The following is a 13,112-nucleotide window of genomic DNA, read 5'->3' on the forward strand; positions in this document are numbered from 1 at the left end:
CTTAGATCACGTTCCTTGGTCTATGGTTGTCTCGATGGGAGGCACTCCGGCAGATAGCTAGATTAGTGGATCCACAAGTGACGTAAGTCAACAAAGGTCATGTGAGACAAACCGGTCGCGTCAATTGGCAACGCCCTCTGGTGGTGGTGGGGAAGTCACGGCAGCTACGTGGGGTTCGTCCTGTGACACAATTACAAGTTTGTGCTAGTGTCGGCGAAGTTTGTGATTCCAAGAAATTTTCCCGTGTCCCCAGCACCACGAGCTTCCGCCTTCCCTGCAGTCTCCGCCTGCCCCGCGATGTGACCCGGTGGCTGAGCTTCGCAGCTCTTACACCGGCTGCTTTCGGCTTTGCTTTGGGATTTTTCGTCGCCGCTGCACCAGAAACGGTGATAAAGTTAGTGTCTCTGTTTGAAGCGGTGCTCAAGGGTGCCCTCTGGACTGGAGGTGGGTGGGTGTCGACGTGACATTTACAAATTTGTTGCATTTCCATGAAATCCTGCGGAGTGTCGCTCGCTACCACCGTTACTGCCTTGTGTGATGAAGAGAAGAAAATGGCGGCGGCAAAAGCAAGCGGCGAGAGCGAGGAGGGGTCCCTCAGCCTGACAGCCGAGGACAGGGAGGCGCTTGGTAGATTGGACAGGTATGGTCCGTCAACACCTGCCCGGTTGGCTACGGACGGGCTGGCGCCACTCTCCCGGAAGGTCCAAGCGCAGCTTGCTCGCGGTGGCAACTGGGGGTCACCTCGGTTTGGCGCTCATCGAGCCCTCGTTGCAATCCAGGACTGGGGCTAGGGAAGGGACGGGCCAGTGGCTTTTCCCGGACGTTAACAAGCCGCGTATGTCTCTCCCAACAGCCGACTCTTCGGATTCCTGAGCCTTCACGAAGATGGCGCCAGGACGAAGACCCTGCTCGGCAAGGTATGACAAACTGGGCGGACCGAAGATGGGACACAGTCTTTTCTGCCTGACCACCTATCCCCAGTCCCCGCGTCCACTGCTGGGCCATCATTCTCTGTGGCCGCCAACGATGGCTGAGGGGCATCCTGAAAACTATATTTTGCATTTGCTCTTCCTTTACCCTGGATACCTTCTACTCCGCCTTGCCAAATCCTCCCTTGTAGTTTGAGGAAAGGAGACCGCAGCACGTTGGAGCAGGGCTCAGCAGGGTCGACAACATTGCTTGTTATTTCAGGACTTTTTGGTTAGGCCAGTGATCCCTGAATTTTATCTTCGCAGGTCGTGACTGTATACAGAATTTTCAAAATTTACGACTTACCTTCTACTTTTTTTTTCTTTCTTTCCTTTTTCTTTTTTCTTCTTTTGACAGTCAGCTCGTGATGTCTAATTTAACCACAAGTTTTAGTCTTTCTTATATCCCTGGTCTCCGAAGGGGTAAGTTTCAGATATTTACGGCGGTGAAGAAGTTTGCATTGAGTATTTGACCTGTGTACTGATAGGTGTATGTTTGACCTGAAGTTAAGACATCTGCCTACGTTTGTAGGGCCTACCAGCCACAGAAATAACGCTACGAATGCAATTTCATGAATATGTGTGGGTGTGTCTCCCCCCCCAGGTTTGTTCCTTTAGTGTCAGAGAGGCACTGGGGAAGATTCCTTGTTTGTGTGAAAAATTATTGGCACTGTCATTTAGTTAATGGCTGCTCCTGTCGGCCAAGATGGCGGGAAAATAGTGGGAGGAGAAATCAAGGAGCTTTTGGAGAGGGAGGACATGTAAACAGGGAAATGGTAGCGTGTAGTAGTCTTAAACTCAGTTGGTGTAGTTCCATGATGCTTAATAAAATTTTGCCATTATTTAAAAGTAGAATTCTTGTATCGTTTCCAAGCATTCTTAACCTAGTATTTGTTTGTCAATTGTAGCACATTTACTTATCTCGCGTAAACTATTGCATAAGCCCATGGATTTTAGTCTCTATGTCATTTTTTATGATCTGACTAAAATCTGGTTTAAGTGATATTTGTAAGCTATGGTACCATATACCAAGTACATACATACATCGTAACCGTAAGTGTACAATTTGTATGCAGTTGTTACCATGAAAAGAGGACTGTACACAACAAATGCTGCATCCGTTATGTACTTTATAGTTGAAATTTTGAATTTCACTGTTTATTGCCACAATTGAGAAAGATTAAATTTAATATTAAGAAGATATTATTTGTCATGAATTTTTATCATGAAAATTGTTTTAACATAGTCATTAAGTTCTTTTATCTGTAATCTTTTTATGCTTATTTGTTTTGATGGCAAATAATGACCAGAAAACTAAAGTGTAATAATTTTTTTTAGTAAGTCCAGTCCATTTGACTCATAAATAAAATATGAATTAAACTTTCATTATGTAGTTGCAAATTGCTTCTTGAGAAACATCATTGGCAAAATAGTGATTATCTCTGATATGATTTGAACGATTGTTAGTCTCCTGCCTTAATTAAAAAATTTTTTTAATCTTTAAATATTTTTCTTCAAAAAACTTGAATACTTTCAAACTTGTCATTCCAATGCATTTAAAAATATTTGAGTTAAAAGGAATTTTTTAGAATTTTGGAGTGACTATTGCTAATTTGACTCTGGGTTGATGAAATTGCTTGCATTGATAATAATTGTAGCAAATGTGTTTATTGCTTTGGGTAGGAAGTAGAGAAATAAAAGTAATCTTTTTTATGTGGATAATAATAACATGAGAAAATACTGATTGAGGACTCTAAATTTATGAATGCCAGAGTTCACGTACATTTCCAATCGTTGTGCTTGGTATTAGATTTCAGTTTGAAATGAACTTTTCAGATAGGTTTGAATTTTAAAAAACTATTTTCAAATATTCATTGTGAAGTTGAGCATGTCTTTTTCTTTGGCTTTGATTGCAATAACATTTTAAAGATGAAGAAGTGAAGTTTCATTTTGTTTGGGAAGAATGGTATCTTCATAAAACACTGGGTAATCTTGTATATTGTTAAACTACTATGAATTTTTTGAAATGGAGAAAATATAAACTCAATTATTTTCACCAGGATTTCAGACTCTGGGAATTTCTGCCTACCTAGTTGAGGTCAAAGCTCATTAACCTTAACCTTAAAGTTACTTAAGACAATAAAGTATTCTGGGGTGTGTGCTTTTGCAACCCATAAGTTCTTTCTTTTCTTTTTTTAAAGACAGCTTTATTGAGGTATAATTGATACATGACAAAACTGCTTGTATTTAAAATGGACAGCTTGATTAAATTTTGATGTGTATATATTTGAAGCCATCAGTACAGTCAAGATACTGAACATACGAGGAAGTATTGAATTATTTGGTTTTCTGCTGTAGTCAAGCTAGGCTAAATGAAACAATATCTGTTATTCTGTGGAGTGCTGAGCCATGTTGGTTTCAGAATTCTTATTCTTTGACAGTCTTAGAAACAAATTAGCTTTTGTTTACCAAGATAGGGTTAGTTCATCTTTAGATGAGGATAGATTATGGGCTTGAATAATTCCCAGGCTTACTTTTTCAGCGACGATTTATTTGTATCATGCCTTTGTCTTAGTCCATTTTGTGTTGCTATAACAATACCACAGAGTGGGTAATTTGTAAACAGAAGTTTATTTGGCTCACAGGTCTGGAAGCTGGGAAGTCCAAGATTTTGAGGTCAAATCTGGTGAGGGCCTTTGTGTTGCTTCATTCCATGGGAGTAGATGGAATGAATAAGTGAATGAGCATGAGTGTAGGAGGGGGCTGAACTGGCTTTTGTAACAAACCTGCTGTCCTATAATAAACACACTCCTTGGCAATGATATTAATACATTCATGAGAGGCCTCTTGACCTAATCACCTCTTAAAGGTCCCAGGTCTCAATACGGTTGCATTGAAGATCCAGTTTCCAACATGAATTTTGGGGGACATGTTCAAACAATACTTACTACTCCCTCTCTAAGATAAATTTATCCTACATAGATATAATAAAACATTTTTTCCTTTCTGACAGAAACTGGTCTATCACTAAAACCTTTTGGGCTGAATTTGTTTGTATTAAGATAAAGAGTTTAGTTAAAATAATTAGAATATTAATTACAGTATTCCTTTAATGTAATGTTAGAGGCCTCGGGAACGCATAGCTGCTCTTGTTTATTTCAGAGTATCTGTGTCAGTTTTAAGTTTGATTTAGATCTGTTAGGGAATTTTTGGGTGGTAATTAATCAGAAGGATTAATAGGAAAGTTATAGTTAGTTTATTCTTCAAAAATATGTGTACCCTAGGGAATATTTTTTAAAGTTTTTGAATAATGCAAGAAATTTAAGATGTATTAAAATGTGTATTTTTCTAGATTTGATTTGCTTACATGTAAGTGGTTAGAGAAAAACCTATTAAATGGTTTCAGAAGTGTTTATATTATAATGTTTGAATGATGATATTTAAGATCATCTTGCATTGTATGTACTTTCTATTTTTGAATAGTTAACAAATATATTTATTTCCAATTCTAAAGGAGATCGATGTTTGAGTTAAAAAAAAAGCAATAATAGAATAATGTCATGTTTTGTTACTTAGAAATTAAGTGTTTAATTTGATATGTTAAAAGAAAAAAAGTATTTTCTAGTTAGTCTTCTAACAAGTATGTTATTTCCATATTTCTTGGCAAAGTCTTATGTTGGCACTATACAGTCACATTACTATAAAATTTTTGTACAACACTGGTCATACTGATCAGAAGAGATTATAGAAATTATTTTCATATCTGGGAATAATTCAGATTATTTATTTATTTATTTACTTATTTTTTTGGTGGCAGCCGGCACAGGGGTCAAACCTAGAAATTTGGTGTTTATCTGCACCTTGTGCTAACCAACTAAGCTAACTGGGCAGCCTGGGCACAATTCAGAACTGTGTGATTATAAACATGTATTTTTTTGTCTTGGTTTACTTTTTCATAAATAGCTAGCTCTTTTTCCTGATCAAATTTCAATGACTAGAAAACATTTAACTGCAGTTATTTAAATGACTGGATAAAACTTTTACTTGACATGAATTTTTGTGTCTCAGGTGATAAAATTTTTTTAATAGGCTTCACATTACAGTGGTTTATAAATAGAACCAAAATGAAGTTTTAGTGCTTGGCTAAGTACAGTATGAAATAGATTTTTTGTCTGATATTATTTAATTTTTAGTTTTGATGTTTATTTTTGCAACCCATTGTGATGCTTTGAGTTCTTTGAAACATTCTAATGAATAATACCATTTTTTTAAAAAATGAGGTACTCTGGAGTTAATTTGTGTTAGGAAAAGTCCATAAGATTTTTTTTGAGTTAAAATACTTAGGTCTGAATTATGTACATACTTATAGACTAGCTAATGGAAGTTGTATAATGAATGCCATCCATGGGTGCCAGGCTTTTATGTAGGTAATACAGAGATAAGATAGATTGATTAAATAAACCCCTAAGTGATAGGATGATTAATAGAAGAACATCAGTGCAGAAGAAATATGAAGTACTTTAAAATTTCACACTAAATATTGGTTTAACAACTTAATAGTTTTAATGGCTTTTTCTTAGTAGAATAGAGTTGTTTCTTGAAGTTTATTATTATTTTTACTTACACGATAGCAGTTCATCTAATGCTATATAGAAAAGCATGATTTAAAAATTCAGATTTTAGCTCTTAGCACATGTTCAAACGATAATCTGCTTCCTGTTCTCTTCTCTGATCTCATTTTGTAATGTTTGCTCGCATTGTTCTTAACTGGGGTCCTCAAATGAGTGAACGCTGGTTCTTATAGGTCAGTATAAGAAATTGATTGACAAAATTTTGGAAAGATTCTCAGGAATACTTAAGAATGGACTTCTTCCAGAATAAATAACTCTGAGGTGAGGGAGAGAGAAGACTTGTAAACTTTTTACTTCATGTTTTTATATAGGCTGTTTTATGTTCCTTTTATGTTTTTACATTGGCAAGTATTACTTCATTTGTTATGATTAAATACAGCTTAAAGAAAATTGACCATCTTAATCATATTTTAGTTGGGCAGCAATCACCACCATTCATCTCCAGAAATTTTTCATCTTGTAATGCAAACTAAACCTGTTAAATAATAACTTGTCGTTCCTCCCTACTCTCAGTCCCTGGCACCTACCATTCTGCTGTCCACTCTGTGATTTTGATTACCATAAATACCTCATTTAAGTGGAATCATACAATATTTGTCTTTTTGTTACTGGCTTATTTTTCACACAATGTCCTCAAGGTTCTGTCATGTTGTAGCATATGTCAGAATTTCCTTCCTCTTTAAGGCTGAATAACATTCCATTGTTTGTGATTACATGGTAAATCACACATTGCTTATGTGATCATTCCTCAGTGGACACTTGGGTTGACTACATGTTTTAGCTACTGTGAATAATGCATGGATTTGCAGTCCCTGCTTTCAGTTTTTTTGGGTACGTAACCAGAAGTAGAATTACTAGATCAAATGGTAATTCTATTTCTAATTTTTGGAAGAACCACCATACTGTTTTTCACAGGTGCTGTACCATTATGCAGTTCTATTAATAGTGCACAAAGGTTCCAGTTTCTCTACATACTTGCAAACACTTTATGTTTTTTGTTTCTTGTTTTTTGCTGAACATAGCCATCCTAGTGGGTGTGAGGTGGTATCTTGTAGTTTTTGATTTGTGTTTCCCACATGATTAGTCATGTTCAGAATCTTTTCATGTGCTTATTGGCTATTTGTATATGTTCTTTGGAGAAATTTTTATTTAAGTCCTTTGCCTACTTTTTAATTTTTTTAAATTGAGTTACATATGTAACAACTTAAACATATTCTAATTTTTTAATCTCTCATCAGATATATGTTGATTTCTAGTTTCATTTTGTTGTGGTCACAGAAGATAACTTGTGTATTTTCAGTTTTCTTAAAATTTTTAATATTTATTATGTGTCCTAACTTGTGGTCTGTCCTGGGTTTCTTCTTCCTTTTGTGCTTCGGAAGAATGTATATTCTGGTGTAGCTGGGTGGTGTGTCTGTTAGGTCTGTTTGGTATATAGTGTTTTTACGGCCTCTGTTTTCTTAGTTGATCTTCTCTCTAGTGGTCTTGGCCATAGCAGAAAGTATGATATTGAAGTCTCCTATTATTTTGTTGTTGTCTTTTCTGTTTTCAGCTGGATTGCTAAGTGCATGTCTAACTGTTATGTATTCTTGGTGGATTGACCCTTTTATCACTTTTAGTGTTCTTCCTTGTCTCATGACAGTTTTTTTCTTTTCTTTTCTTTTTTTTTTTTTTTGTCTTTTTCGTGACCGGCACTCAGCCAGTGAGTGCACCGGCCAGTCCTATATAGGATCCGAACCGTGGAGGGAGCGTCGCCGCGCTCCCAGCGCCGCACTCTCCCGAGTGTGCCACGGGCCTGGCCCATGACAGTTTTTTTCTTAAAGTGTGTTTTGTCATGTATAAGTGTGGCTACCTCTACCCTTTTTAAGTTCCTGTTTACATGGAATATCATTTCCCATCTTTCACTTTTAGCCTATGTGTGTACTTTGATTTGAAGTGAGTTTTTTTTGTAGGTAGTGTATAGTTGGATCTTATTTTTTAATCCATTCATCCAGTTTATGCTTTTCATGGGTATGTTTATCCATTTACATTTAAAGTAATTACTGACAGGGAAGGACGTACAAATGTGATTTTGTTAATTGTTTTTCTTTCTGTCTTGTAACTTTTTTGTTCTTCTCTTCCTCTCATTCCCTTCCTTTGTGTTTTTTAGGATTTTTTTGTAGTGGTGAGTTTTAATTCCCTTTGCATTTTACTGATGCTTTCTTTGTAGTTACCATTGCAATTATATAACACATCATAAAGTTGTAACAGTCTATTATAAACTGATTTGACTTTAATTGCTCATAAAAACTAGCTTTTTTCATCTCTTTCCACTTGCTACTCTACGTTTTTATACTGTGTTCATGAACTTGGATTTATAATTACTTTTTAAGCTTTAAAAATTAGATAGCAGATTTATCAGTGATTTACTCACCTATATTACAATTCTATAGAGTTCTATATTTGTCTATATATTTAACTTTGGTAGGGAATTTTTAATTTTTATTTGGTTTTGTGTTGCTGGCTAATATCCTTTTGCTTCAACTTATAGAACTTTTTTTAGCATTTCTCATAGGGTAGGTCTAGTGCTGATGAACCCTTTCAGCTTTGTTTATCTGGGGAAGTCTTATATTCTCCAAGCCTGAGAATCCAGATAGAGGTTTCATGGGGCTGTGTTCCAGTGAAACTTTATTTACAAAAACTGGCATTTGATATAGTGCTCCTTGTATATGCACATTATTGTCCTGTGGATCTGCATTACCATCTGGAATTGTTTTTTCTGCCCATAGGGCAGTTCTTTCTCATAAGGTAAGTCTGCTATCAGTTAGTCTTTTACTTTAGTTTTTTTGAGAATGTGATTATTCTGCTTTTTAATAAAATGTTATGACTGGATATAGAATTCATGGGTAATTTTTTCATTAAATATGTCCCTCCAGTGCATTTATCTGTTGTTGCTTGAAAGATTTTCACTTTTCCCCCTAGCTTTTAGCATTTTTGTCCATAAATTTGCTTGGGTGTGGTTGGATTTATTTTTATTGTATTTAGATTTTCTTGAGTTTCTTGGATCTATAACTTAACTTTTAAAAAATTGAAGTTGGGAGGAGGTATTTTTCTGCTATCTTTTTTCTCTTTCTCCCTGGGACTACCATTACATTTAGTTTGTAATACTTGACATGACCTCAAAAGGTATCTGAAGCTCTTATTTTTGTTCAATGTGGTTTTATTTTTGGTTGGACAATTTCTGTTGACGTATCTTAATGTTAACTGATTTTTCTGTTACATCTATTGAGTATGTCTACTTTCCTTTTCTTCATTTCAATTATTGTGATTTTTAGCTCTATTGTGTGGATTGTAGAACACATTAAAAATTGCAGTTCTTAAGTTTTCTGTGATCTCACTAAGATTCTCTTGGGTCTTCCTTGTGTGTGTGTGTGATTTCTCAGTCAGCCAGGAATGGATTGGAGAGCTTCCTTTGACCATCACTGGTTTTCGTATTTCTAGGATCTCTCCTTTAAAACATTTAACTGGTATGCTGCTCTGCGCAAATTTGGGTTGCAAACTCAGGCTAGTGAAGCTATGGATTTTTTCCACTCATTTCCACATTTGTCACTTTTTGGTTTTTCACTGGCATCCTGAGTCACATCTATCTCTTCTGGCAGCAAATCTACTTATTTCTTACCTGCTAAGTCAACATTGTAGTGTTGAGGCTTTAGCACCTTTTCCAGAATAATAAAAGCTTCTCAAGTTTTGTTTCCCTTTGGTCTATTTTCAGTTTCCTGATGTTTTTGTTAACTTTGAAATTTGTGTATTTTTTTTTCTTTCCACTTCTTTCTATTTCTCTTCTTCTTCTTCCTCCCTTCTCTTCTTTTTTGTAGAGGATGTTTACCTCTGCCTTTCATGCAGTCCTTACTGGAAGTACTCTTTTCAGGACATTGCATTTTAAAAAAAATTTATTTATTTTTTGTTTTTTTGTAGGATATTGCATTTTGTGTTAGGGAAGAAAATTTATGTAAAGCATTGGGACTAGCATAGTGAGGGCTTATTACAAGATAAATATTAACATCCTGAATATGACATTTAAGTTTGAACTCGGGCAGTGGTTTAGAAATGCAGAGAGAGGACGAAGCAGTTGGAAGCACTCACTGATCTGCTTTGTGTCAGTGAAGATTAGTTTACATTTCTGGAATTTTATGTAAATGGAATTATATAAAATATATTCAGATCTGTGGGTTCCATATGTGTGAATTCAACTACAGATCAAAAATATTTTTTAAAAAGTGGTGCCTGTATTGAACATAGTCTAAAATTTCATGCCATTATTCCCTGAAAAATATGGTGCAACAACTTTTTATGTGGCATTTACATTGTATTAAATATTGTTAAGTATTCTAGAAATTTAAAGTAAATAGGAGGATGTACATAGCTTATATAGCAATGCTACCCCATTTTATATCACCTACTTGAGCATCTATGGATATTGGTATCTGAGGGAGGCCCTGGAACCAACCCCTGTCATGATGGATGACTATGTGTTTTAGTTTTTCTCCTTTCCCTCATCTTATTTTCAGATTCGACCATTTTTTTTCTCATGTCAATAACAATTCACTTATTCTTGAAAAAATGAGCAACTTATCATATGCTTATTTGCTCTATCTTCTTTGAAGTGCTTGGTCAGATCTTTTCCCATTTTTTTAAAATTACATTTTTTTTCCTTACTGAGTACTGAAAGTTTTTTAAAAAGTGTATATATTCTGATTTGGGTTCTTTATCTGATATGTTATTTGTAAAATGTTTCTCCCACTTTCTCTCTCTATTGTTTTGTGTATTTTGAAGAGAAGTTTTCAATTTTATGATGTTCACTTCATTATTTTTCTTCTATAGATTTTAAAAAATCTTTTAAAAATGATTTTTATTGCTTTTATTGCTTTTCCAAAAGGTCTTTTTGCCTAGAGCAAGATCAGAAAAATAGTCTCATATGTTTTCTTATACAGGCATATGTCAGAGATATTGTGGGTTCTATTCTACTGCAATACAGTGATTATTGCAAGAAAGCCAGTAACAAATTTTTTGGTTTCCGAGTACATATAAAAGTTATATTTACAGTAAACTGTAGTATATTAAGTGTGCAATAAAATTATGTCTAAGAAAGCAGTGTGTATACCTTAATTTAAAAATATTGTATTGCTAAAAGAATGCTATCGTCTGAGCCTTCTGTAATTGTAACCTTTGTGCAGGTGGATGGTATACCTCAGTGCTGGTAGCTGCACACTGATCAGGGTGGTGGTTACTGAAGGATGGGGTGGCTGTGGCAAGTTTCTTAAAATAACTCAACAACGAAGTTTGCTGTGTCAATTGACTCTTCCTTTCACAAAAGGTTTCTCTGTAGTATGCAATGCTGTTTATAGCATTTTATCTGCAGTTGAACTTTTTTCCAAATTGGAATCAGTCCTCTCAAACCCTGACATGGCTTTATCATCTAAGTTTATGTAATATTCAGGATCCTTTGTTGTCATTTAAGCAGTGTTCATAGCATCTTCACTAGGAGTATATTCCTCTCCAGAAACCACTTACTTTGCTCATCCATAAGAAGCAATTCCTCATCTGTGGAAATTTACTGTGAGATTGCAGCAATTCAGTCACATCTTTAGGCCCCACTTCTAATTCTAGTTCTCTTGCTGTTTCCCCCACATCTGCAGTTACTTCCTCCACTGTAGTCTTAAACCCCTGAAAGTCATGCATGAAGGTCGAAATTAACTTCTCCAAACTCCTGTTAATGTTGATATTTTGAACGTGAATTACAAAAATATATTTTTTTTAAATAAAAACAATCCCACAGCATTTATTGTTATCTGGTAATAACACAAGGGTAATCAAAACAATAGGAGCAGATGTTTCAGAACTATACTCCCATAAAAGGATACCTAAAAAACAAATTGTATTGCCTTCTCAACAGTTTTCACTTCATTGATCACTTCTAGTTGGAAACACTTCGTAGCAGAGTAATATCATCTCCTTTTAACATGATTTGACCCAGTTGTTTTCTTGACTTTGTTTTAGAATGAATCTCTTCTGCATCATGTAATATAAGGTTCATATACTCATCAAAACCAATAATACAGCCCTCTATCCACATATTCATTTGCTCATAGAGCCACACCTGAATCCAGGATCTATTTTGCAGGTATCTGAAGATGAGCTTGATTGGTTGTACCATCACTTTCTGCACTTTCTGGCCCTGGCCACAGTACGCCATGGTGGAGTCTCACAAAGACCACCCTGACCCACAGCTACCACAGAAAGTAACCGAATTACGAATGTTTTTAATGGCATCTAGAATGGTTAATCATTCCCAGAAGGTTTTCAATTTATTTTGCCCAGATCTATCAGAAGATTCACTATCTATGGTAGCTATAGCCTTACAAAATGTATTTCTTAAATAATAGGACTTGAAAGTTGAAATTACTTCTTAATCCTTGGGCTGTAGAATGGATGTTGTGTTAACAGTAATGAAAACAACATTAATCTGCTAGTACTTCTCCATTAGAGCTCTTGGGTACAAGAGCCCAGGTGCATTGTGAGTGAGCAATAACACTTTTTTTTTTCTTGTCGCTTTTGTGACCAGCACTCAGCCAGTGAGTGCACAGGTCATTCATATATAGGATCCGAACCCGCGGCGGGAGCGTCGCCGCACTTCCAGCGCTGCACTCTACCGAGTGTGCCACGGGCTCGGCCCAGCAATAACACTTTGAAAAGGATTTTTTTTCTGAATAGTGTTCTCAACAGTGGGCTTAAAATGTGCAGTAAACTGTGCCATAAGCAGATGTGCTGTCATCCAGGCTTTGTTTTTTCATTTATAGAGCACAGACAGAGTAGAGCTGGCAGAATTCTTAAGGGCCATAAGATTTTTGAAATGGTAAATGGACTTTGATTTCAGTTTAAAGTGACCAGCTGTGTTAGCTCCTAACAAGAGTCATAGGCATTGACTTCTCTCTAGCTATGAATGTCCTAGATGGCATCTTTTTCCAATAGAAGGATATTTCATCTACACTAAAAATCTGTCTTTTAGTGTAGGCACTTTCATCAATTATCTTAGCTGGATATTCTGGAACACTTGTTCAGCTTGTACATCAGCACTTGCTGCTTCACCTTCCACTCTTATGTATGGAGATGGCTACTTTTCTTAAACCTCGTGTACTAATAATCTCTGCTAGTGTAAGCTTTTCTTCTGCTGCTTCCTTACCTCTCTCTGCCTTCATAGAATTAGAGAGAGTTAGGGCTTTGCACAAGCTTACACTTGGCTTAAGCAACTGTTGTGGCTGGTTTGATCTTCTATCCAGACCACTAAACCTTTCTCAATATAAGAAATAAGAATGTTTTTGTTTCTTATCATTCACTGGAGTAGCACTTTAAATTTCCTTCAGTACTTTTCCTTTGTAGTCACAACTTGGCTAAGTAGAGGCCATTGTAGGGTTAATTGGCCTAATTTCAATATTGCTGTTGTGTCTGAGGGAATGGGAGGGGCTGGGGCAGAAGG

At 35.9% G+C, this 13,112-nt stretch overlaps 2 protein-coding genes across 7 annotated transcripts in view; one reads left to right on the forward strand and one right to left on the reverse strand.

The window, feature by feature from the left end:
- Positions 1–410: 410 nt before the first annotated feature.
- LOC134368928 (lysine-specific demethylase 6A-like) overlaps positions 411–13,112 on the forward strand; it is a 174,504-nt gene continuing 161,802 nt past the window's right edge. For all 6 annotated transcript variants that reach the window (XM_063085172.1, XM_063085167.1, XM_063085168.1 and 3 more), the window contains exons 1-2: positions 411–640; positions 854–917. In XM_063085172.1, the coding sequence (XP_062941242.1) occupies positions 489–640; positions 854–917 (216 nt within the window). In that variant the 5' untranslated portion in view covers positions 411–488. The remainder of the gene's footprint in view (positions 641–853; positions 918–13,112) is intronic.
- LOC134368991 (small nuclear ribonucleoprotein E-like) lies at positions 11,527–11,831 on the reverse strand. The gene has a single exon (XM_063085217.1). It carries the CDS (start codon positions 11,829–11,831, stop codon positions 11,553–11,555), a length of 279 nt encoding a protein of 92 aa, XP_062941287.1. The 3' UTR covers positions 11,527–11,552.

This window comes from Cynocephalus volans, chromosome Y, assembly GCF_027409185.1.
Source record: "Cynocephalus volans isolate mCynVol1 chromosome Y, mCynVol1.pri, whole genome shotgun sequence".
In the NCBI taxonomy this organism is placed as follows: Eukaryota; Metazoa; Chordata; class Mammalia; order Dermoptera; family Cynocephalidae; genus Cynocephalus; species Cynocephalus volans.